Genomic DNA, 23,162 nt, shown 5'->3' on the forward strand with positions numbered 1-23,162 from the left:
TTTACTTTTAGATTAGTGTGTATTGTTGTGAACTGTTAGATACTACTGCACTGTTGGAGCTAGGAACACAAACATTTTTCGCTACACCCGCAATAACATCTGCTAAATATGTGTATGTGACCAATACAATTGGATTTTAACTGAGAGAGAGATGACATATCTTTGTGACTGTGAATGGGTGAATGTTAGATCCCACTAGAGGTGAGGCAGAATAGGCTATAAACATCGACCCTGTGTAGGCCTAATTACCAAACAAATGCACGCACATACCCCTGAGTAAATACGCTGAGACGTGGTGCACATTCCGATGCGTGCAGGCTTTTTCTACGAGAATATCCTAATGTACATCATATTGTCACTGTCAATGTGGGTGTTTTCACTCTTGATCCCTTTCAGACAATTTTTGTGAACTCAGTGAGGTTCCTTACATTTTTTTGTCCAGTGTGAACACTCAAGCATTTCAGACTTCTCAAAAGAGCCCCGAAGCAAACCCGAACTGAAACCATTTCAAGAGGTGGTCTGAGTTAGTTTCGCCTGGATTCCGTGATCTGGATCCTTTTTTTTAGGTCAATGTGTACACAAAGCTTCCCAGGTTCACTTGTCATTATTCCCGCACCACACACTATACTACTGCAACACTGTTTTGTTTTTGTTTTTACCCCAGAATTCACTATTTTATTTTTTATTTAACCTTTATTTAACTAGGCAAGTTAGTTAAGAACACATTTTTATTTACAATGACGGCCTACCAAAAGGCCTCCTGAGGAGACAGGGGCCTGGGATTCAAATAAACAAATACAACATAAATATAGGACAAAACACACATCCCAACAAGAGAGACAACACTACATAAAGAGAGACCTAAGGCAGCAACACATGACACACAGCACGGTAGCAGCACAAAACATGACACAAACATTATTAATATTATTTTAAAGATGACTACATGTGAAAACACCCTGAAGTTACACGAATTCCCCTGAGACTGTGCTTCCCCTTTAAAGGACTTTGGTTGGCCGACACGCACAGGTAGGCATCACGCTGGCCTGGGCGTGGCCCCTTACAAGACAAGTGGACAAGCGAGGAGGCTGTCGCGCATGCGTGAGCTCGAAAGTCTGTTTTATAACAATTACTCCGGGAGAGCGAGAGAAATTACGCAGGGTGTGCACAACTTGTTTTAATCCCCAGACCGAAGAGGAAGAGATTTAGTTTCTCCCCTAGCGGCAATACTGTATGGACTATTGGTGGGGAAAAGCAGTATTTCCGCAGCAAAAGTCATTTTTAGAAGAAACTTGCCAAGACTTTGGTAAAGTTGATCTTCAACCCGCTGGCGGTGGGATTCAGTTCAACAGCTAGCTGTCCAGCTGGTTGAGGGATTTCACAGATTGGGGATTGTATTTTTAAGATTACTATATTTATTTTTTTAGCTTGTTTTATTAACAGTCGTCAAGATGAAGGACCGATTGGAACAACTTAAAGCAGTAAGTGAGGTCTGGGAAGTGTGACAGGGGCACCTTTTCACAGAGCGAGACAAACGTTATAACCTCCTGTGTGGGCCAGCATGCAAATTACAAGTGGTCTATGCAAGAAAGTGTATCATTCGACAACATTATTTAACTCATTATTGGTCTTATTCGGCAGTTTACAAGCTATTCATCAGCCTATTCGAAACCCTATTTGGACTGCCGCTATTGGATTTGATTACATGGCTACATAATTAATTACTTTAATTACGATTGAAAAGATGCATGAGAGACGATGGAAAAGAGAATCGTTTCTGTTATGTTTTTATTTTTCATAAACTTGGATATTTATACTGAACTAAAATATAAACGCAACGTGCAACAATTTCAAAGATTTTTACTGAGTTACAGTTAATATAAGGAAATCAGTTGATTTTAAAATAAATAAATTAGTCCCTAATATATGGATTTCATGTGACTGGGCAGGGGTGCAGCCATGGGTGGGCCTGGAAGGGCATAGGTCCACCTACTTGGCAGCCAGGCCCAGCCAATCAGAATACTTTTCCCCCCACAAAATTGCTTTATGACAGACAGAAATACTCTGCAGTTGTGAGGCTGGTTGGACATACTGCCAAATTCTCTAAAACAATGTTGGGGGCAGCTTATGGTAGAGAAATGAACATTAAATTATCTGGCAACAGCTCTGGTGGACGTTCCTGCTGTCAGCATGCCAATTGCATGCTTCCTCAACTTGAGGCATCTGTGGCATTGTGTTGTGTGACACAACTGCACATTGTGTGACACAACCTTTTATTGTCCCCAGCACAAGGTATGCCTTTGTAGTGATCATGCTGCTTAATCAGCTTCTTGATATCCCACACCTGTCACTTGAATGGATTATCTTGTCTAAGGGGAAATGGTCACTAACAGGGAAGCGTATGGAACATTTCTGGGATCTTTTGTTTCAGCTCATGAAACCAACACTTTACGTGTTGTGTTTATGATCTTGTTCAGTGTCATTGCCTGTATCTCTCTTGGGGACATGTTGGTGTCTTGTGCGGCAGTCAGTGAGTGGGGGGGTGGAGGTTGAGGACAAGGTAACGGGATCACGGGTGTGTCACGTGTGTCCTCGCGTGTGCAGTGTGCCCTCGCGTGCTTCAGGTATTGGAGAATGTGGCGTCACGTGGTCAGTTGATTTCTGATTTGGGCTGACAGTTGTAGGCTTTCATTCCCACCATTTGTTTATAATCTCCTGTAATTAAGCTGCAGTTGTAATTGACACCTATACTAATTAACAGTTAGTAGTGTTAATGCAAGGCCTATAGTGGGGAGATTGGTGATTGTTCTACATCTCAGATCCCTTTCCACACTCTATTAGCCTAGAACTTGTATTGGGTATTTAGACATTATCCCACTCAATGTGATAGTCGGTAGCCTAGTTTCTAACACAAAACAACCAGGATGTAAATTTCCAGTTGTAGAATATCTGGCTCGCCTTTGGGTGAGACGCTGCTGATCCACTCCAGCCGTGTCAGATTCTGTTACCATGGCCTTACTGTTGGACAAATATGTGCCATGTTTAGTTTGTCAAATGGTGCCCTGAGTCGTAATCTCCCAGGTACAATGGGTTTCTACTGGGAGGGTAAGTAAAGTCAAAATGGTGTGGCAGTTTGTTCAGGGATGACCATTTACATAAAACAAGACCTGGAGGCCTTGAACATCTGTAGGCTTCTCATCTGTTTTCCTTCTAATGTTTAACTTGGTGTGGCTGTATTGTTGTGCTCGGAGCATGAAAGGTCAGCTGACAGGTGCAGTAGACAGAATGGACTACAACAGGAAATGGGAGGATCATTTCCCTGGACACACCATATTATATTCAGTCTGGTCTTTGTAGTAACTCTACAGCAAGATCTCCATATAGATTGCCTTCTCTGTACAGCAGTCTGACTGTACTCTAGAGACATGTTCAGACATGCATCCTTCAGGTACACAGTGACACTCAAAGTGGGTTTGTCTTGTGTTCCATAGTATGGCCTTTATGCACTAGTCTCACTCCAGTGCAGTGTCGCCCTCTAGATCAGTCACAATATCCAGAGGCTTATCTCCCGGGCTTCAGTCACAGTAGCCTTTGACAGAAAGGTTGCCTCTCTAACTTCAATCTCTTTCCAGTCTATCCCTCTCTCTCCACAACCTGTCATTCTCTCTCTGCGGTGTAGTAAAATTCACATTGGGAAAGGTTCAGCTCTCGGAGAGGAAATGTTGATCCCAAATCAGTTATTATGGATCGTGTAATCTAATCAGAGCCCCAGTCCAACATAAGCATGATCTGTTTGTCTGTAAAGTCATTCACGGCGTTAATGTACTAGACTAGATCCAGGAAGAGCATATGGTTGAGATTAAGCATTGTGGCGGAACTACAATGTGAGGACCAATGAAATGGCTCCATTATGACGACCCTATAGATCGAGGGCCAATCGAACGTCTCCGCGTTAAGCACGTATGTCTATCGACGAATGATCAGTGATGCAGTGCCGTTGTAAAGACTGTCTAGGTATTTACCCTGTTACAGGGGAAATATGCAACTAGACATACCTCGAGCAACGTATGCAGAATCTGAAGCCTCTATTCGCAAAGGCAGGTGGAGTTGTAAATCACAAGACGGGTTTGCTGTTTATGAGCCTGGTTGTGGAAGTTTCTTATAACCGATGACCAACGGGAGAGAGAGGGAGACACTCCCTCTTAACCTTGTGGTCTCGGTGTTAAACTGACGCACACGATACTCATCACAACCCTCTCTCTCTCTTTCACACATTTTATTCCCTCTCTTCCTTGTTTATGCTGAATGAGAGCGACTAAGTGAGAAGACAGGAAGGAAACGAGTGCTTAGTCTTATCTCACTGCCGCAGCACTACCACTGTGTGAAAGAGAGCGAGAGACTGTTTGTGTGTGTTTTGACTAGGCATGCGAGTGTGTCATGTCTTTATGTGTATAGTGCCAGTGTAAATCACAAGTGTATTGATATACAACTCTCTCTTGTTGTAAAAAAATAAATAAAAAAAATAGAAGATCCTGGTGAACGCTGTCCTTTCCAGTTTTTTATGATTTTAAAAACAGACTGTATTTGTTTTGTGTCCAACCTGTATGTGATGTGATTGACAGGGAAATTAACTCTGAGACTTTTGAGAACTTAAGTGGCCCTGTCTTGTCTTGACTTAGACCAGGTCCCGGCTTCCCGATAGCAATTGAACTTACAGGCTGACTACACCGCTCGCGTCGGGTGCGCGAGTGTTGCAAAATAAATTTAGAAATCTGTTATTCAATTATTGCACCCACACTGCTCGCGCGCGTCTGGGTTGCCAAGGGCTAAAATAGAAGTCCTTTCTATTTCTGATGCAGATCACGCTGCAAGTCCTGCCTCTTCCATCTCCTCATTGGTTTATAGAAGCAGGTACACACGTGCCATCTCCTCATTGGTTATACCCACGTGGGTGACTGAAAGACGAACGAGGTCAGTGGTGGTAATGCACCTAATTTATGAAAGTTGCCAATCTCAATATAAAGTGAAGAGATGATTAGAAATGATTCGTCTGACCGTTTTATGTGTGGACTAATTGGTGGATTAGAGGACCTTGTGCATTTCAGGTACAATAACAACTCAATGTTTATATCCCAGGACAAATTAGCTCGCAAGAGCAAGCTAGCTAAATCGGACAAATTAGCTAGCAAGTGCAAGCTAGCTAGCTAAATTGCCATAAATGTTTAATGCTTTTCGACCTGTCCCCAAATTAATATAATTGGTTCAGAGTTTGTTTTGGTATTTTAACTTGCATGTCGTGATCGCGTTTGGTGTGGGGGGACAAAATACATTTATGCACGAAGGCGCACACGCGCAGTCAGTTTGGGTTCCGTGTTAGGCTTACGAGTGTTTTTAAGGATGTATCTTTTCTACAACAGCCGAAGATGTAACGTGCGTTTATTTTCAAAACATAGCGTAGAGAGAATGGTTGCTAAGTGCGTTGTTGGAGAATGTGTCGATATTGATGGGATTGAAAGGGTGCTGTTCTCGGATCAGCTTTCTCCAGCTCAGATGGTTATAAAGTGATTGCGTCTAAGTACCTAGATTGTGCGGATCTTCTTTTCTTTTAGAAGTTTTCTACTGCACCTCGCCCGAACAGGTGTGCGTTTTTCTTTCGCCTCCATCCAAATCTTAACATTATAATTAGTTTACAAGACTGATGATGGATCAGCTCCTAGAGCGATATTACCACCTACAGTAGCAAATATTGAGGTGGTTTATTCAAACGCTTACCCAATAAAAATGCACTAAATCACCTATTTGGTGCATTTTATGCTACACATGAAGTATATTGAGACTAATTGCAGACAGTAGCCTACAAGTAACAAAACTGAACTCGACTACTTTTTATATTTTATGCGGTCATCTCGGTTTTAATTTGAAGCGTTCTAGAGTTAGTTTGTATCAATTGCAAAGACATTGCCAACTTTGTATTTGTAGTCAACTTTGTTCTGAAGACCAATCAATCAAATGTGTATATATCCCTTTTTACATCAGCAGATGTCACAGTGCTTATACAGAAACCCAGCCTAAAAACCCAAACAGCAAGCAATGCAGATGTAGAAGCACAGTGGCTAGGAAAAACTCCCTGGGAACCAGGCTCTGAGGGGTGGCCAGTCCTCTTCTGGCTGTGCCGGGTGGAGATTATAACAGTACATGGCCAAGATGTTCAAATGTTCATAGATAACCAGCAGGGTCAAATAATAATAATCAGTGGTTGTTGAGGGTGCAACAGGCCTTAGGAGTAAATGTCAGTTGGCTTTTCATAGCCGATCATTCAGAGGTCGAGACACCAGGTGCGGTAGAGAGAGAGTGGGGGAGAGTCTAGAAAAGAGCAGGTCCAGGACAAGGTAGCAGGTCCGGTGAACAGGTCAAGGTTCCATAGTTGCAGAAAGAACAGTTGGAACTGGAGTAGCAGCACAACCAGGTGGACTGGGGACAGCCAGGAGTCATCAGGCCAGGTAGTCCTGAGGCATGGTCCTAGGGAGGGAGCATACTTAAATTCATATAGGACACCAGATAAGGCAGGAGAATTACACCAGATATAATACTGACCCTAGCTCCCCCGGCACATAGACCAGGGGTTCTTAAACTTTTTAAGCCTGGGACACAAATTAGAAAGTCTGTTTTCCTGGGACCCAAGTTTATGAAAACATGCAACTATATGTAAATATTGGTACATTTCATTGCTCTTATGCAAGCCTAAAACAAATGCAGTATAGACAAATAACAATTAAATATAATAATATAAATAGCTATTCATGTTTATTTTTGATCACACAGATGTAGAACAGAAAACGCATACGCGCACACACAAACCTAATGAGAGGTGTGTGTGTGTGGTGTGTGTGTGGTTGATGCTTCAACCAGCATGTCTATTTTGGCCCCAGTTTTTGATTGTGCAACCCTGAGGCATGGAGTCTGTTTCTGTATGCCAGAGTTGAGAACCCTGACTCGCATAGGTATGTGGTGCCAAACTGGATCAGAACATCTACTGCTTTCTCAGCCAGGCAGAACACTTCCTGCTGTAGATGAGCAACCCAGAACTGTGAATGGGTTTGCCTCAAGCATCTTGCTTCAATTAGTTTATTCCAGTTCAGAATAAAAATGGTTACTTGAATTTTAATAGCAAATGTTCCAACTTACACTTGTTTTCACCAATCACTTCTACAGTAAGATGTACAGTAGGCCTAATCTTTTTTCATCTTCAAATGTACTGTTAGTTAGGGTTGCACACAACCAAAGCAAGCTAGCTAGCTACTGATAAACGTTAGCTATCTAGCTATATTAGCTGTGTACAAGGGAATTGTTTGAAAGAGATCTACTACTATGAGAGAAAGTACTCCCTTATTTCTGCATATCATCTGTTATAAAACGACAACAATGCTAGCTGACTGACTTTTCCACTGTCGAAGCACTGTTTCCTGACGCATTCTGCCCTGTTCTGAAAGAACTCCCTGGGTTTACCGTCATGCTATGGATGTTTGTTCAGGACGTGTCTTCTTAATTTGTACGTTTTGAGACTCGTTACTAAGCACTTCCCTGCACAAAAGACATTGTGGGCGCTCCTCGGTATTTCTCAGTTTGTATGAAACCAAGAGAGAGAAGAAACGCATCACCGTATTTGCGTTTCATGACGATTGAGCTCAGCCAGAACTTGTGGCTAGCTTGACTCATTTGATGGCGAGTGGGAATGACAAGTCATTGGCTGACAGCGCATCATCTGCTGCTGAACCACAGCGTTGCAGCGTGTGGGGCCGCGGAGTGATCTTCAAGAAAACTGCAGAAAAAAAGATCTGGTGAACCGCGACGAATACGGGCATGTCCTTCCCACTCGTGCAGCTGCCAAACTGACACCACTGCTAAGCAGAAAGCGCACTGAGAGCACAGTTGCACTTGGCCAAATCAATTCCAGTAATGAATTGAAGAATTATACATTTATTCTAACGCATCGCGACCCACCAATAACAGGTCCGCGACCCATACTTTAAGAAAGGCTGATATCGACTATTGCAGCACAGATACCGGAGGCTGAGACGGGGGGTTGGGGGACACTGTGCCTGTCTGACGATACCCCCAGGACAGGGCCAACCAGGCAGGATATAAGCACAGCCCCCACACCACTAGAGGGATATCAACAGACCACCAACTTACTACCCTGAGACAAGGCTGAGTATAGCCCTCCCACCGCACGATTCTGAGGGGGCGCAAAACCGGACATGAAAATCACGTTAGTGACTCAACCTACTCAAGTGACGCACCCCTCCTAGGGACGGTGTGGAAGAGCACTAGTAAGCCTGTGACTCAGCCCCCGTGACTCAGAGGCAGAGAATCCCAGTGGTGAGGGGGGAGCCGGCCAGGCAGACAGCAAGGGTCTCTCACATGGATAGGCAGACCATTCCATAAAAATGGAGCTCTATAGGAGAAAGCCCTGCCTCCAGCAGTTTGCTTAGAAATTCTAGGGACAATGCGTCTTGTGACCGTAGTGTACGTGTAGGTATGTACAGCAGGACCAAATCAGAGATGGGTAGGAGCAAGTCCAGGTAATGCTTTGTAGGTTAGCAGTAAAATCTTGAAATCAGCCCTAGAGGCTAGCACTGGAGTAAATTGATCAAATGTTTTTGGTTCTAGTAAAAGATTCTATCAACCGTGTTTAGCGCTAACTGAAGATAACTTTGTTTCTTTGGGACCTAGAACTAGCATCTCTGTTTTTGTCTGAGTTTTTAAAAGTCAAACATTTTCCACCATCCACTTCCTTATGTCTGAAACACAGGCTTCCAGGCTAGGCAATTTTGGGGCTTCAGCATGTTTCATTGAAATGTACAGCTGTGTGTCGTCCGCATAGCAGTGAAAGTTGACATTGTGTTTCCGAATGATATCACCAAGAGGTAAAATATATAGTGAAAACAATAGTGGTCCTAAAACGGAACCTTGACGAACACCGACACTTACAATTGATTTCTCAGAGCACAAACCATCCACAGAGACAACGGATATCTTTCTGACAGATATCTAAACCAGGCAAGAACTTGTCCGTGTAGACCAATTAGGGTTCCAATCTCTCCAAAAGAATGTGGTGATCGATGGTGTCAAAAGCGGCACTAAGGTTTAGGAGCATGAGGACCGATGCAGAGACTTGGTCTGACGTCATTTACCACCTTCACGAGTGCAGTCTCAGTACTATGATGGGGTCTAAAACAAGACTGAAGCGTTTCGTATTCATTATTTGTCATCAGGAAGGCTGTGAGTTGATGTGCAACAGCTTTTACATTTTTATTGTGAGAGGAATGGGAGATTCGATATAGGCCAATCGTTTTTAATTTAAAAATGTTTACATTTTCCGGGTCAAGGTTTGGCTTTTTCAGGAGAGACTTTGTTGCTGCCACTTTTTTAGTGAGTTTGGTACACAGCCAGAGGATAGGGAGCCGTTTTATTATGTTCAACATATAGGAAGGCCAGGTAGTATCAAAAATGCATTTTGCGTTCTTATTCTCATCAATTAGGTTGGAAAAATAGACTGAATGAGCGGCAGTGAGGGCTCTTCGATATTGCCTGGTACTGTCTCTCCAAGCTAGTCAGAAGACTTCCAGTTTGGTGGAGTGTAATTTCCATTCCAATTTTCTTGAAGCTTGCTTCAGGGCTCAGGTATTTTTCTGTATACCATGAAGCTAATTTGTTGTGACAAATGTTTTATTTTTTTAAGTGGTGCAACTGCATCTAGGGTATTACGTAAGGTTAAATGTAGACACTCAGTCAGATATTGGCGGTCACAGAGAGATGGCTAAACCATGATGTTTAGCGGAGTTCTTCTGTGTATATAAATGGATGGCAAGAAAGCATAATGACGCACTTAGCTATTCTACGAGTGGTCTGAGGCAGGCGTTAGATTACGAGTGGTCTGAGGCAGGCGTTAGATTACGAGTGTTTTTCAAGTGCAACATAAATAACGATGGTTTTGGGAAACAGCTCAGATTTAACAATGCTCCAAAGACGGTTCTAACGATAAACTTAGATTTTTTTTTTCTTGTCGTTTAGCAGACACTCCTATCCAGAGCAATTTACAGGAGAAATTAGGGTTAAATCCCTCGCTCAACTCGTGGTCATACTGTGCGACATAAAAACTGACGTTCACTGTGTTAGTACAACAGTTGTAAAAGCAATGGCAAAATTGACTCTAAAGGTAAAAGAGGAGACTTAAGTGAAAGGATCCGGTCGAAGTATAAGTTTTAATGAAGTGCTTCCGAGGTACAGGGTAGTCATGTCAAAATGCAAAGGCTAATAGCGCCAGAGGCTTAAAAGGATATTAGCCTATAATAACCTTAGTGGCTAAAGAGCAAATGGCAACAAAAAAGCCTTGCGGCTAAAAGGCAAAGGTCTGTAGAGCCAAGGCCAATGGCAAGTGATGCTTCCTGAATCACAAGATTATATAGTCAAATTACGTTCATCATTAGACGATAGTTGATATGAAACTGATACAACTTTAAATTGAACAATAAAAACAGACTTCTTGAGTTCTGCTACTTTTATAATGGGGTAAATACATTTGAATGTAATCACTTTTTGACAGCACCCCATTTTGAATTGAACGAAACCTTCCATACATATTTGCCCGTTGTTGAAGTGGTCAGAAAGTTACATTTTGGACCTGAATGCCAAAATATTCAAGAGATAAACGTGCTCGAAGTTGACCCATTTTTCAAACCCAACTGACCATGACTGAAACATCCATGTTTGGCTGATTAAAAAAAGAAAGAATTGTTGGCCACAAACACATATTTAGCAGATAGCATCTAACAATCCACAACAATACCCACAAATCTAAAATAATGGAATTACGAAATATCTAAATATAAGGGAAAAGAATTCTGGGCTAATGTAAGGAATGACACACAAAAAAAAAAAATACTGCAAAGTTGTTTAGGAGCTAGAAGCAGAGCTGCCATGTCTGTCAGCGCCATCTTTACTGATCGAACAATGAGATCGATATTTCACTGGCTGTATAAATGTGAAGCATCCGCTTGGCGTTTCCACTTACTACAATATATGGTAGTGCGAGGAAGCCCATTGGCCGGCAGTGGGAGAAGATGAAAGGAGACGGATTTTAGCTGACATTATGCAAATTTTCTCATCGATGAAACATTTGATCTCAATACCGGTTTCTGTTCCAAAAGCTACGCTCTGTTGCGAACAGAGTGGACTAAGTTTTGTGGACTTTACTCTTTGCCAAAGTTTAAAAAAATGTAGATGTTTAGAAGGAATGCAAAGGTGAATTGAGTTATTGCACACGTGCACTTCAGAGTAGGCGTTCCCTAACGGAAATATGCAAATGTTTACTAGAATGCGCCAATAGGCTCTCGCTAGCTCGTGCATGGCTTTGCCCACCTCCTTGCTTGTTCTACCCACTATGACTCATTATTTCCCATTTGAAATGATGGGCTGAGGTCTATCTTGGTTTAGTTATTAAAAAAAATCCTGCAGCTCTTCCAAGTCTAGGCAAGCTTTCAGTTTTATTAATTTATTGCCACCATGGCCTGCCGGTATAACTGCTAAACTGCTTGCTGTATACTGTACTACGTGATTGTACAAATGGATTGAATTCTGGGTTTACTAATGTGTTAGTTCTAATTTGTTGACTATAACGTTAATATGGTGACAACTATGTCGGCTGTGAAGGTTATGGTATGAAGGTTTGGAGAGGTTTTTGCACCTGGTCACAGACAGCTGTTGTGTTGTGCACTCAAGTCCACAAGCAAAGACAAAAGGTGAGAGGAGGAGAGCGTGTAGATGCAAGATGGAATTATACAACAAGCAAAGTGATGATGCTGTATGTGGCTGCTGTGAAAGTGAACTGTGTGTGTGGGTGATCATGGGTGTATTCATTCCGGAGATTCTGTTGCAAAATGTTTCTTAAATGGAAGCAAGCTGAACTAAACGGGGAGGGAGCTACCTGAATGTGTCCAATAGAAACTTGTTTTGTTTCGACTAATGAGACACCCCAGATCAGCCAGATGCAGGCTAGAGTGTGCAAGGTGGTATTGAATGTGTCACTGTCTGTCACCTTGATTACTCCAATTTGTATCTCGACCTGTGCACCTGCGTTATAAACTGTCATATGTAGGCTAGGTTGTAGCAACCTCATGATGGTGTAGGGCAAATTCGAGTATCATGTAATAGCCTAAACCTATCCATTTTACATTGAGCTGGGTGAATGGAATGTGAATGACAGTCATCCAATATGCTGTAATAGAAATAAAGCCATGCTCATAAAAAATATCTTGACCAGCACTAACTGCCACTGAATTGAAATTGTTTTTATAGTACAGAGATTGACATTCAGCAGTTAATAAAGATCAAGGTTGGATTGTCACGAGTTCCTGAGGCCTATAACTCTGTGTTCGGTCTATACTTCAGAACTTAAGTTGTTGGAGCGCTTACGCATGTTATAATTGTAAGCAGGGAAATGACATCTGGGTTGTCGTCTTTGGCCTTCGGATCGGCCCCCAGAGAGAGGAAGGAAGGGGGGGGATCTATGCTCGCGCTCTCCTTTCCTGTAAAAGGATAGGGAAGCGTTTGTTCTTATTTTATTCTCCCAAAACCCAGTTATATAATGCTCCAACTATTTTAGAGTGCTTGCTCTCTTTTCCTCCCCATCTCCCACTCGCCATCTATCTATCTCTATTCATCTATCCACCTACCCACCCACCCTGGGGTCCATAATTATTGCCACCCTTGATAAAGATGCGCAAGGAAGACTGTATAAAATAAATAATAGAAAAACTGAGCTATATTGTATGCTACATTTTTGGGGGAAATTATATTATACTAACACAATTGCTCAGAGAACGACATTGTATACATGCAGTTGAAGTGTGAAGTTTACATACACTTAGGTTGGAGTCATTAAAACTCGTTTTTCAACCACTCCACAAATTTCTTTTTAACAAACAATAGTTTTTCAAGTCGGTTAGGACATCTACTTTGTGCATGACACAAGTAGTATTTCCAACAATTGTTTACAGATTATTTAACTTATAATTCACTGTATCACAATTCCAGTGGGTCAGAAGTTTACATACACTAAGTTGACTGTGCCTTTAAACAGCTTGGAAAATTCCAGAAAATGATGTCATGGCTTTAGAAGCTTCTGATAGGCTAATTGACATCATTTGAGTCAATTGGAGGTGTGGATGTATTTCAAGACCTACCTTCAAACTCAGTACCTCTTTGGCTTGACATCATGGGAAAATCAAAAGAAATCAGCCAAGACCTCAGATAAAAATTGTAGACTTAGTCTGGTTCATCCTTGGGAGCAATTTCCAAACGCCTGAAGGTACCACGTTCATCTGTACAAACAATAGTACGCAAGTATAAACACAATAGGACTACGCAGCCGTCATACCGCTCAGGAAGGAGACGCGTTCTGTATCCTGGAGATGAATGTACTTTGGGGTGAAAAGTGCAAATCAATCCTAGAACAACAGCAAAGGACCTTGTGGAGATGCTGGAGGAAACAGGTACAAAAGTACCTATAAAACGAGTCCTATATCGACATAACCTGAAAGGCCGCTCAGCAAGGAAGAAGCCACTGCTCCAAAACCGCCATAAAAAAGGCAGACTATGGTTTGCAACTGCACATGGGGACAAAGATTGTACTTTGTGGAGAAATGCCTCTGGTCTGATGTAACAAAAATAGAACTGTTTGGCCATAATGACCAACATATTGTTTGGAGGAAAAAGAGTGATTGCAAGCCGAAGAACAACATCCCAACCGTGAAGCACGGGGGTGGCAGCATCATGTTGTGGGGGTGCTTTGCTGCAGGAGGGACTGGTGCACTTCACAAAATAGATGGCATCATGAGCAAGGAAAATTATGTGGATATATTGAAGCAACATCTCAAGACATCAGTCAGGAAGTTAAAGCTTGGTCACAAATGGGTCTTCCAAATGGACAATGACCACAAGCATACTTCCAAAGTTGTGGCAAAATGGCTTAAGGACAACAAAGTCAAGGTATTGGAGTGGCCATCACAAAGCCCTGACCTTAAACCTATAGAAAATTTGTGGGCAGAACTGAAAAAGCGTGTGCGAGCAAGGAGGCCTACAAACCTGACTCAGTTACACCAGCTCTGTCAGGAGGAATGGGCCAAAATTCACCCAACTTATTGTGGGAAGCTTGTGGAAGGCTACCTGATGCGTTGCTACCAAACACTCAATTAGTATATGTAAACTTCTGACCCACTGGGAATGTGATGAAAGAAATAAAAGCTGAAATGATTCATTCTCTATACTATTATTCTGACATTTTTTGCCTTTACCTCCCTTATCTCACATCATTTGCTCACATTGTATATAGTCTTATTTTTTTCTACTGCATCATTGATTGTATGTTGTTTTACTCCATGTGTAACTCTGTGTTTTTGTATGTTGTCGAACTGCTTTGCTTAATCTTGGCCAGGTCGCAATTGTAAATGAGAACTTGTTCTCAACTTGCCTACCTGGTTAAATAAAGGTGAAAAAAAAACATTTCACATTCTTAAAATAAAGTGGTAATCCTAATTGACATAACAGGGAATTTTTACTTGGATTAAATGTCAGGAATTGTGAAAAACTGAGTTTAAATGTATTTGGTTAAGGTGTATGTAAACTTCTGACTTCAACTGTACATAAGAGCCAGGTTTTTAATACTCAGCACACTCCCCATGCGACACTGAGCCTTTTAATAAAATGTTTTCTCAGATTTGGAGACCACTTTCGGCGGGATCTTAGACCAGTGTTTCCTGGTCCTTCAGTACCTCCAACAGTACATCATTTGTATTGTAACCCTGGACAAGCACACCTGATTCAACTTGTCAACTAATCATCAAGCCCTCAATGAGTTGAATGAGGTGTTTTTGTCCAGGGCTTCAACAAAAATGTGTACTGTTGGAGGTATTGGAGGACCAGGGTTGGGAAACACTGTCTTAGACCATTCCTCCATACAGAATATTTCCAGGTCCTTGATATCATTTTGTCTGCGCTTATGGACTGCCGCCTTCAATTCAAACCACGGGTTTTCAATGAGGTTCAAGTCCAGAGACCGAGATGGGCATTGCAAAATTTTTTTTTTTTTTTTTTTTTTTTGGTGGTTAACTTCTATGGGCTAGGCGGGACGTGACTGTCCCACCTGCGGGACACACTATTCAACAGCCAGTGAAATAGCATGGTGCGAAATACAAAACAGCAGAAATTTCATAATTTCATTTTCTCAAACAATCAACTATTTTACACCATTTTAAAGATAAACTTCTCGTTAATCTAACCACATTGTCCGATTTCAAAAAGGCTTTACGGCGAAAGCATAAAATTAAATTATGTTAGGACATAAACTTCACAAGAAAAACCACACAGCCATTTTCCAAGCAAGGACATGCATCACAAAAACCAAAAATACAGCAAAAATATTCACTAACCTTTTGATCTTCATCAGATGGCACTCATGGGACTTCATGTTACACAATACATGTATGTTTTGTTCGATAAAGTTCATATTTATATCCAAAAACCCAATTTTTCGTTGGCGCGTGATGTTAAGAAAATGTATTCCCACCAAAACCTCCGGTGAATGTGCACATCAATTTACAAAAATACTCATCATATAAGTTGATAAAATTTACAACAGTTATTGAAAGAATTATAGATATACTTCTCCTTAATGCAACCGCTGTGTCAGATTTTAAAATGGCTTTACGGAGAAAGCACATTTTTCAATATTCTGAGTACATAGCTCAACTATCAAAGCAAGCTATACAGATACCCGCCAAGTTCTGGGGTCAACTAAACTCAGAATTAGTATTATAAATATTCTCTTACCTTTGCTGATCTTCGTCACAATGCACTCCAAGGACTCCTACTTCTACAAGAAATGTTATTTTTGTTCAAAATACTCCGTTTTGTTCGTGCGTTCAGATCACTATCCAAAGGCATAACGCGCAAGCGTAAATCCAGACACACAGTCATAGTTCCATTACCATTCGTAGAAACATGTCAAATGTTGTTTACAATCAATCCTTAGTGTCTTTTTTAACATAGAACGTCGATAATATTCCAACCGGACAATAGTGTATTCATTCAAGAAGAAAAAGAAGGAACGGCGCGCTAGCGGGCTCGCGCAACACCAAGTCCTTTGTCCCCAGGCAGTCCACTCATTGACTGAGCTCCTATTTTCTGCCCAGTAACAGGAGAAGGATGAAACACGTTTCTAAAGGCTCTTGATAGCCAATGGAAGTCTTAGGAAGTGCAACGTGACCCCACAGACACTGTAGTTTCGATAGGGATTCAAAAGAACTACAATTCTCAGATTTCCCACTTCCTGGTTGGATTTTTCTCAGGTTTTTGCCTGCCATATGAGTTCTGTTATACTCACAGACATCAATCAAACAGTTTTAGAAACTTCAGAGTGTTTTCTATCCAAATCTACTAATAATATGCAAATATTTGACTCTGGGCCCGAGTATTAGGCAGTTTACTCTGGGCACGCTTTTCATCCGAAAATGAAAATACTGCCCCCTATACCTTAAAGTTAATTAACCATTTCTTTGTGGATTTGTATTAGTGCTTAGGGTTATTGTCTTGCTGGAAGGCCAAGTGTCAGCCTCCTATCAGAGGCAACCAGGTTTTTGGCTATAATGTCCTGGTACTTGGTAGTTCATGATGCCGTTGACCTTTAATAAAGGCCTCTGGACCAGTGTAAATCAAAATTGGCCATTCCCGGTCTAGACTATCCTATCCGCCAATCAGGGCTGTGTATGTAAATATATTTACATTTGTATCAACGCACCCACACGATCAGAATGAGCAGTTCAATGGCAAAAGGAAGCTCAAGAAAGAAATGATAAAATATGGATTTGGAGTTAAATTCATGAAATGAATACTGATTTTTATTAGACTTACAGTACAGTGATTGCATTTAAAAAAATAAAAGATGGGGGCTTTAACCCTCTTCTGGGCCCAGCTGATTTAGCCTAGTGGTAAGTCTGTTTACGTGTTTATTTAAGCAGGAGAGGTCAGCTAAGAACTGGTTCTGTTCCCTCTCAGCCATGTCCTCGCCCTTCACAGTGTCAATATCTCCAAGCCTTGTGGTCTCTACTCATGACGTCAGTGTGTAGTGTGCATATACTGTGGATCCACTGTTTGAATACAGTACATGCAGTACTGATATTGCCTTCTGCTTCTCCTCTTAGACATGTGACAATGACGATGAGGAAGTGGAAATTGCTATCGACAATGCAGCTTTTATGGATGACTTTTTCTCTCAGGTGAGTTCCTTTTTCCGTGTGTGACTGTGTGTGTGACTGTGTGTGTGACTGTGTTTTTCTCTCCGTTTCAGATCGAGGACATCAGGATCAGCATTGATAAGATTGATGAGAATGTGTCTGAAGTCAAGAAGCTCTACTCGGTCATCCTGTCTGCCCCCACATCAGACCAGAGTAAACATACTGCCTCTGCTCCCTCCCTTCCCTCTGTCTTTGTCGCTTGTTACTGTCAGTGTTTTTTTTTTTTCAAATTTAATTAGCGTTTTTTTTCCTTCAGAAACACAGGATGACTTGGAGGCTGTCACCAACAACATCAAGAAGATGGCTAACAACGCCCGGAACAAACTCAAAAGTGAGACCCTCACACATGATACGGCACAAACAGACTAAATGCTGATTGGTTAATACGGGTATGGGTGAATACTGATTGTCGAGTCATGTTGATTGATTCTCAGCCATCGAGAGGGATCTGGCGTCTGAGGAAGAGGAGAGGATTTCAGCCGACATGCGGATACGCAAATCACAGGTCAGCTTCCGCGAGTTCTCATCTTACCCTTTACCTGACCCTGTGCCTAACCATCAATGTGACCATAGAAATGAATATCAAACCATTGGGTTGTTACGGCTTGTGACCCTGTCCTGTCCTCCCAGCATGCAGTGCTGTCCAGGAAGTTTGTGGAAGTGATGACCAAGTACAATGAGGCCCAGGTGGACTTCAGGGAGAGGAGTAAAGGACGCATCCGGAGACAGCTAGAGATCAGTGAGTTACACACAGTCTTAGTTTTATATACATACACATGTGTGTTAAAATACTGAAATGATCCTGGTGTTTCTCAGCTGGCAAAGCCACGACTGACGAGGAGCTGGAGGAGATGTTAGAGGGGGGAAACTCGGCTGTCTTCACTTCAGGGGTAAGAAAGTGTTTTAGTGTGTGTGTGCGCGCGTGCGTACGAACTAACCACCTCCTCTCTTTAGATCATGGACTCTGGGATCTCGAAGCAGGCCCTCAGTGAGATCGAGGCGCGACACAAAGACATTGTGCGTCTGGAGAGCAGCATCAAAGAGCTGCATGACATGTTCGTAGACATCGCCATGCTGGTGGAGACCCAGGTACACGTCTCGTCCTCCGATCTGTCTATTCAGTCATTAATTGATATCTCCATCCACTATTTCAGATCTACATTTGAAATCCTACTGTCTGACTTTGTTTCTGTCTCGTTTGCTTCATCGTTCCCTGTCTGTCATCTGTTTTTCCTTTCTCTTTTCCAGTACGCTCTTCCCTTTCTCCTTCCGTTGTGCTTTCCTCCTCTCTCCGTGCTTTGGGACAGAAGTTCCCCTTGTGTGTGTCTATCCATCTGTCTCCCTCCCATCACTCATTCATCTTCAGTTAGGAGTCTACATTCTCAGTAAGAGTCACATTTGATTCAACATCTTAGTAGCCTACAGTGGTCTGTGAATCACTAAAGCCACGTTGGAATCGACCCAACCCCATACTGTAGTCACCACACAGCTACATATAATCTCTGTAACCACCTGTATCTCATTGGTTGTCCTATGCTTTCCGAGGGAAAGTTTTGTGCGAGGTAAGCGCCTTCATTCTTTCTAATATAATCCTCTTTGTGACGTTTTTGTCTCTGATGTATTCAGTTAGAGTGCAAAGTTTTATTTGTTCTACCGTAATTTCCGGACTATTGAGCGCACCTGAATATAAGCCGCACCCACTGAATTAAAAAATTGTTTTTATTTTGAACATAAATAAGCCGCACATGTCTATAAGCCGCAGGTGCCTACCGGTACATTGAAACAAATGAACTTTATACAGGCTTTAACGAAACATGGCTTGTAACAAAAATAAATGGGCTTTAACGAAACACGGCTTGTAACAAAAATAAATAGGCTTTAACGAAACACGGCTTGTAACAAAAATAAATGGGCTTTAACGAAACACGGCTTGTAACAAAAATAAATGGGCTTTAACGAAACACGGCTTGCAACAAAAAATAAAAAATTAGCAGTAAGCTTTAGTTGTCTTTTTGCACTGAGTCAATTCCTCACGCTGCTGTTTCCAATGTCTTATCATCGACTCATTAAGACCAAGCTCCCGTGCAGCAGCTCTATTTCCTTTTCCAACAGCCAGATCAATCGCCTTCAACTTGAAAGCTGCATCATATGCATTTCTCCGTGTCTTTGCCATGATGAGGGTGACAAAATGACTACCGTAATCAGAATGATGGGAAGTTTGAGAGCACTCGATTTAATCTAAACAGTAAACAAAAAAGTTATTTGACCTTAACCCGTTCGGCAATTTCATTGGTCTAATGAAAGCTTCATGCCGCCAAAAAACTGAGCACGTCACAGAATGTGTTTTTTGGGGAAAAAAAATGTGAATGCGGGAAAAATCCATATATTAGCCGCGTCATTGTTTAAGCCGCGAGGTTCAAAGCGTGGGAAAAAAGTTGCGGCTTATAGTCCGGAAATTACGGTATATCTGTATACTCACTGTGTGTGTGTGTGTTTATTTTTATGTTTCAGGGTGACATAGTGAACAATATAGAGGTGCAAGTGTCTAAAGCTGTGGACCACATAGTAGTGGCTAAGACTGAGACCAAGAAGGCCATCCAGTACCAGAACAAAGCACGCAAGGTACTGCACCCCATCCATCAGCTAGAACCGCTATCTACCTGAACCTAATCAACTATGCTACTGTCCCTGTTTCTAAGAAGCTTCTATGCGGTTAGCCCGAGATGTGCTCTTAAGGGACCTACCGTTATTCCTTATGGTCCAAATACCTTACAGGTTATTTACCGGGGTAGACTGGCTCTGGCAACCAAAACAGCCAAATACTTCATCTAAACATCAATCGTTTCTTAATTGCACCACAGTTCTAGAAACATAAACCCCTTTACTTTCATATCACATCAAAAATAATTTCACCAATGCAAAATATACACTTACTGTTTTAACCTGCTTTAACACAGTTGCAGCCATTGGTATTTTTGCGGGCCTTCCTCCGTTACACAGGTTTTCAGAGCATGCCAGGTAGCTGATTAGGACAGGTAGTCCCTCTGTCTTCTGTCCGTCTCTGTCTCTTCCTCTGCACATCTCTTTCCTGCAATGTCCTGCCCCCTCTGCCAGGGTGGAATGATGGACAGAATTTAGAGCAACATGGACCAATCAGTGGGCTTTGTAGAGTGGGCGGTAGCTGACCCTAAGAAAGCCGCCAAGTTTCAGCAGGAGGCCCGTCATGTGAGTGGCTATAGAAAGGCCCTTGTCTCACCCCCTGGCCCCTCCCCCCTGCTCCGTTGACCAGCCTCTATTGGCCTGGTACCCATCGATCCCCATCCTAAACCTTGAATCATCCTCCTCCAGATCTGGACCAATACCCCCCGGAAAGAGGAGATGGATATATATACACACACACACACACTGTACACTTCTATGGTCGTTCTCCATCTCGCTATTTGTATTTTCCGCTTCCTTTCTAGCTGTATATAATTTCCTTCTTTCAACAGTAACTACAGTTGTATGTGTTTTTTCCAGTTATTTATGATCACTTTATGTAACATTTAGCTCTGAGTCATGCATGTGTTTTTAGGCTGTTTGAAAAGAGATGTTGTCGCTTTGCCCAGGAATACGTGGTGAAAAGTGGACATGACCGTTTCTCTACATAAAGTGTTGATTGTAGTCAGGGCTTGATAATCATCTTTTCCTCCCTACAGAAAAAACTGTTAATACTGGTTACTGCTGTTCGGAAGTGGTCACGATAGTGAACACAGATTTTCTCAACAGAAAACATTTTGTAAAAGTGGTTTCCCACAAGAAAATGTTCTTCATAGCAGACACCTATTTGTTCCCCACAGAAAAAGGTGATCATATTGGCTATTGTGATTATCGTGCTCGCCATAGTGGCTCTGATTATTGGGTTGTCGGTGGGCTTGAATAAGAAGCAGTGATGGAAGGTGTCTGAATAAGAGTTGTGTAAAGGGTGAGTAAAGCAGGGGGGGGGGAACTGGGGTGTCACAATGGGGTGCGGGTGGATCTGGAACTTTGGCTGTTTCCATTTTCCTTTCCTTCGACTGTCTCTGGGTGTGGCGTGAAGGTATTTAAATGTTTAGGCGTTCATGCTCCTTGGCCTATTTTATGAGGTGTGTTGGTGCTATCTCTGGGTGTACTGCATGTCTTATCTGGACTTCCTTCCAAGCATTTCACAAGTGCACTCGTTGCTTATGGTAAGGGTTAGGGGTCCATAGAAATGCCATTATGTATCTCTATGGCTGGGTCACTGGTTGGAACTGTGTGTCAGTCCCCCAATGGTGTCTTTGGGCTCTGTGTGAATGTGTAGGGTAGTATATGTGGGTCTAAGTTTCTCATTGGGGTCTTTGGGCTGTGTCCTGTTTGACTATGAGTGATGACTCGCTGTGTTATGATGGGCGGGATCGTCACTTGCTGTCAATCGCTGACTCGTATCGGCCAATAGAAGCTCTGCATCCTCTGCATCAAAGAGCCCCCGGTTGATCAGAATTGCCTGATGATTGACAGTGCGTGATATTCCCGTCCATGTTCAGAGCTTCATTTCCCTTGGTAGTTCTGTCTGTGTATCACCGCCTCATTTATTACCATAAATAACTGATGTATTTGTTCTCCCATGTTTGTTTTTTCTCCCCCTCTGTAGAAGACAATCATTATAGCAGTGGTCTGTACTGTGCTTGCTGTCCTCATCCTCGCCATCATCCTATCACAGACAGTAGGGTAATAGAGGGACCACGGCCCTCACCCACCCAACCTCTCCATCTTCATAATCACTCCATTCTGCCCTCCTCCAGCTGTAACGGCAAAGAGGGGGATGTAGACTCAACCAATCACTTCCATTGCCCTGGGATCCTCCCCCTCTCTTACTGTACATCTGACCAATAGAAAAAGGCCCAGCTGATGAGACTGGCTGGTGTCTTCCCTAAGGTGGCTGAGAGGATGACCATCAGCTGGGAGAGAAACAAGAGGACCAAAACTTAGACTGTTTATGAGCCTCTGATAATGCCAATAAAAAGGGAATCTTAAGTAATGTATATCCTTACCCTCACACAACTAAATGGACACCATGCAACACTTCAATGGCATTCTCTGAACTGCTTTCTATGTATCCTGTGATGTGATTGATCTTGATCCACACTGAAGGGAATCCATGACACTCCTCTCTCCATTACAAAAACCATTGACTTAATGTATCCCTGCCACCACCTGTGCCTTATTGTCTTGCCATGATGACCCTCCAAGCTGAAAGGTAGCCAGCCAGCCACAGCCTCCTCCAGCCCACAGGGGAACGGTACATTGACCTCACCTATGATATGCACTGAGGATGGAAACCAGTGGATTTCACTTCAATTTATGTAAAGCAATGTGCATGTGTTTGATGCTGCTTGAATAGTGTTTTTTAAAACTCCCAAAGCACACCTAACCTCTGAGCATTTGGGTGAGATATGAGTCTAACATCTGATTTGCGCCTAAAGCCTTTTTTTGGTTTTTGTTATCTGTCCAATTTTAAATTAATTTCCATACCTCAGACACGGTGGCCAATGGCAAGGCTTTAAATGAGACACGGAGGGAAGATCTCAATTACGTACTCGTGTCGCCTCTCCTTCTCAAAACCCATTGGAGGGACCTCTTTCTTTCTCATCCAGTGGGTTTTGAGTAGGAGGGAGGATGCGTGGAGTATGCAATTGAGGTCATCCCTGAAGGTCTGGATATTTCAAGACTGTTTTAAATGTAATCTAACTTCACTGTAGTATTATGGTGGATGTCAGAGATTTTAATGATGGAATAAAATGTTTTTTAAAA

At 42.3% G+C, this 23,162-nt stretch overlaps 1 protein-coding gene across 2 annotated transcripts; it reads left to right on the forward strand.

Moving 5' to 3' along the window:
- Positions 1-1,086: 1,086 nt before the first annotated feature.
- Positions 1,087-23,162, forward strand: stx3 (syntaxin 3). 2 transcript variants are annotated; one of them, XM_014212124.3, is made up of 11 exons: positions 1,087-1,481; positions 17,259-17,333; positions 17,405-17,504; positions 17,608-17,682; positions 17,786-17,856; positions 17,982-18,090; positions 18,168-18,241; positions 18,306-18,440; positions 19,863-19,973; positions 21,191-21,315; positions 22,003-22,285. In XM_014212124.3, the coding sequence occupies exons 1-10, from the start codon at positions 1,452-1,454 to the stop codon at positions 21,281-21,283; spliced, it is 873 nt and encodes a 290-aa protein (XP_014067599.1). In that variant the 5' UTR covers positions 1,087-1,451; the 3' UTR covers positions 21,284-21,315; positions 22,003-22,285.

Source organism: Salmo salar, chromosome 09, assembly GCF_965601325.2.
Source record: "Salmo salar chromosome 09, fSalSal1, whole genome shotgun sequence".
In the NCBI taxonomy this organism is placed as follows: domain Eukaryota; kingdom Metazoa; phylum Chordata; class Actinopteri; order Salmoniformes; family Salmonidae; genus Salmo; species Salmo salar.

What these genes read in the sequence shown, in the direction of transcription:
- stx3 (XM_014212124.3), top strand. Translation starts at nt 1,452, where the DNA reads ATGAAGGACCGATTGGAACAACTTAAAGCA. An exon ending in TGCGGATACGCAAATCACAG is followed by an intron (nt 17,857 to 17,981) that starts GTCAGCTTCCGC and finishes CTGTCCTCCCAG; the next exon opens with CATGCAGTGCTGTCCAGGAA. An exon ending in CCATGCTGGTGGAGACCCAG is followed by an intron (nt 18,441 to 19,862) that starts GTACACGTCTCG and finishes TTTATGTTTCAG; the next exon opens with GGTGACATAGTGAACAATAT.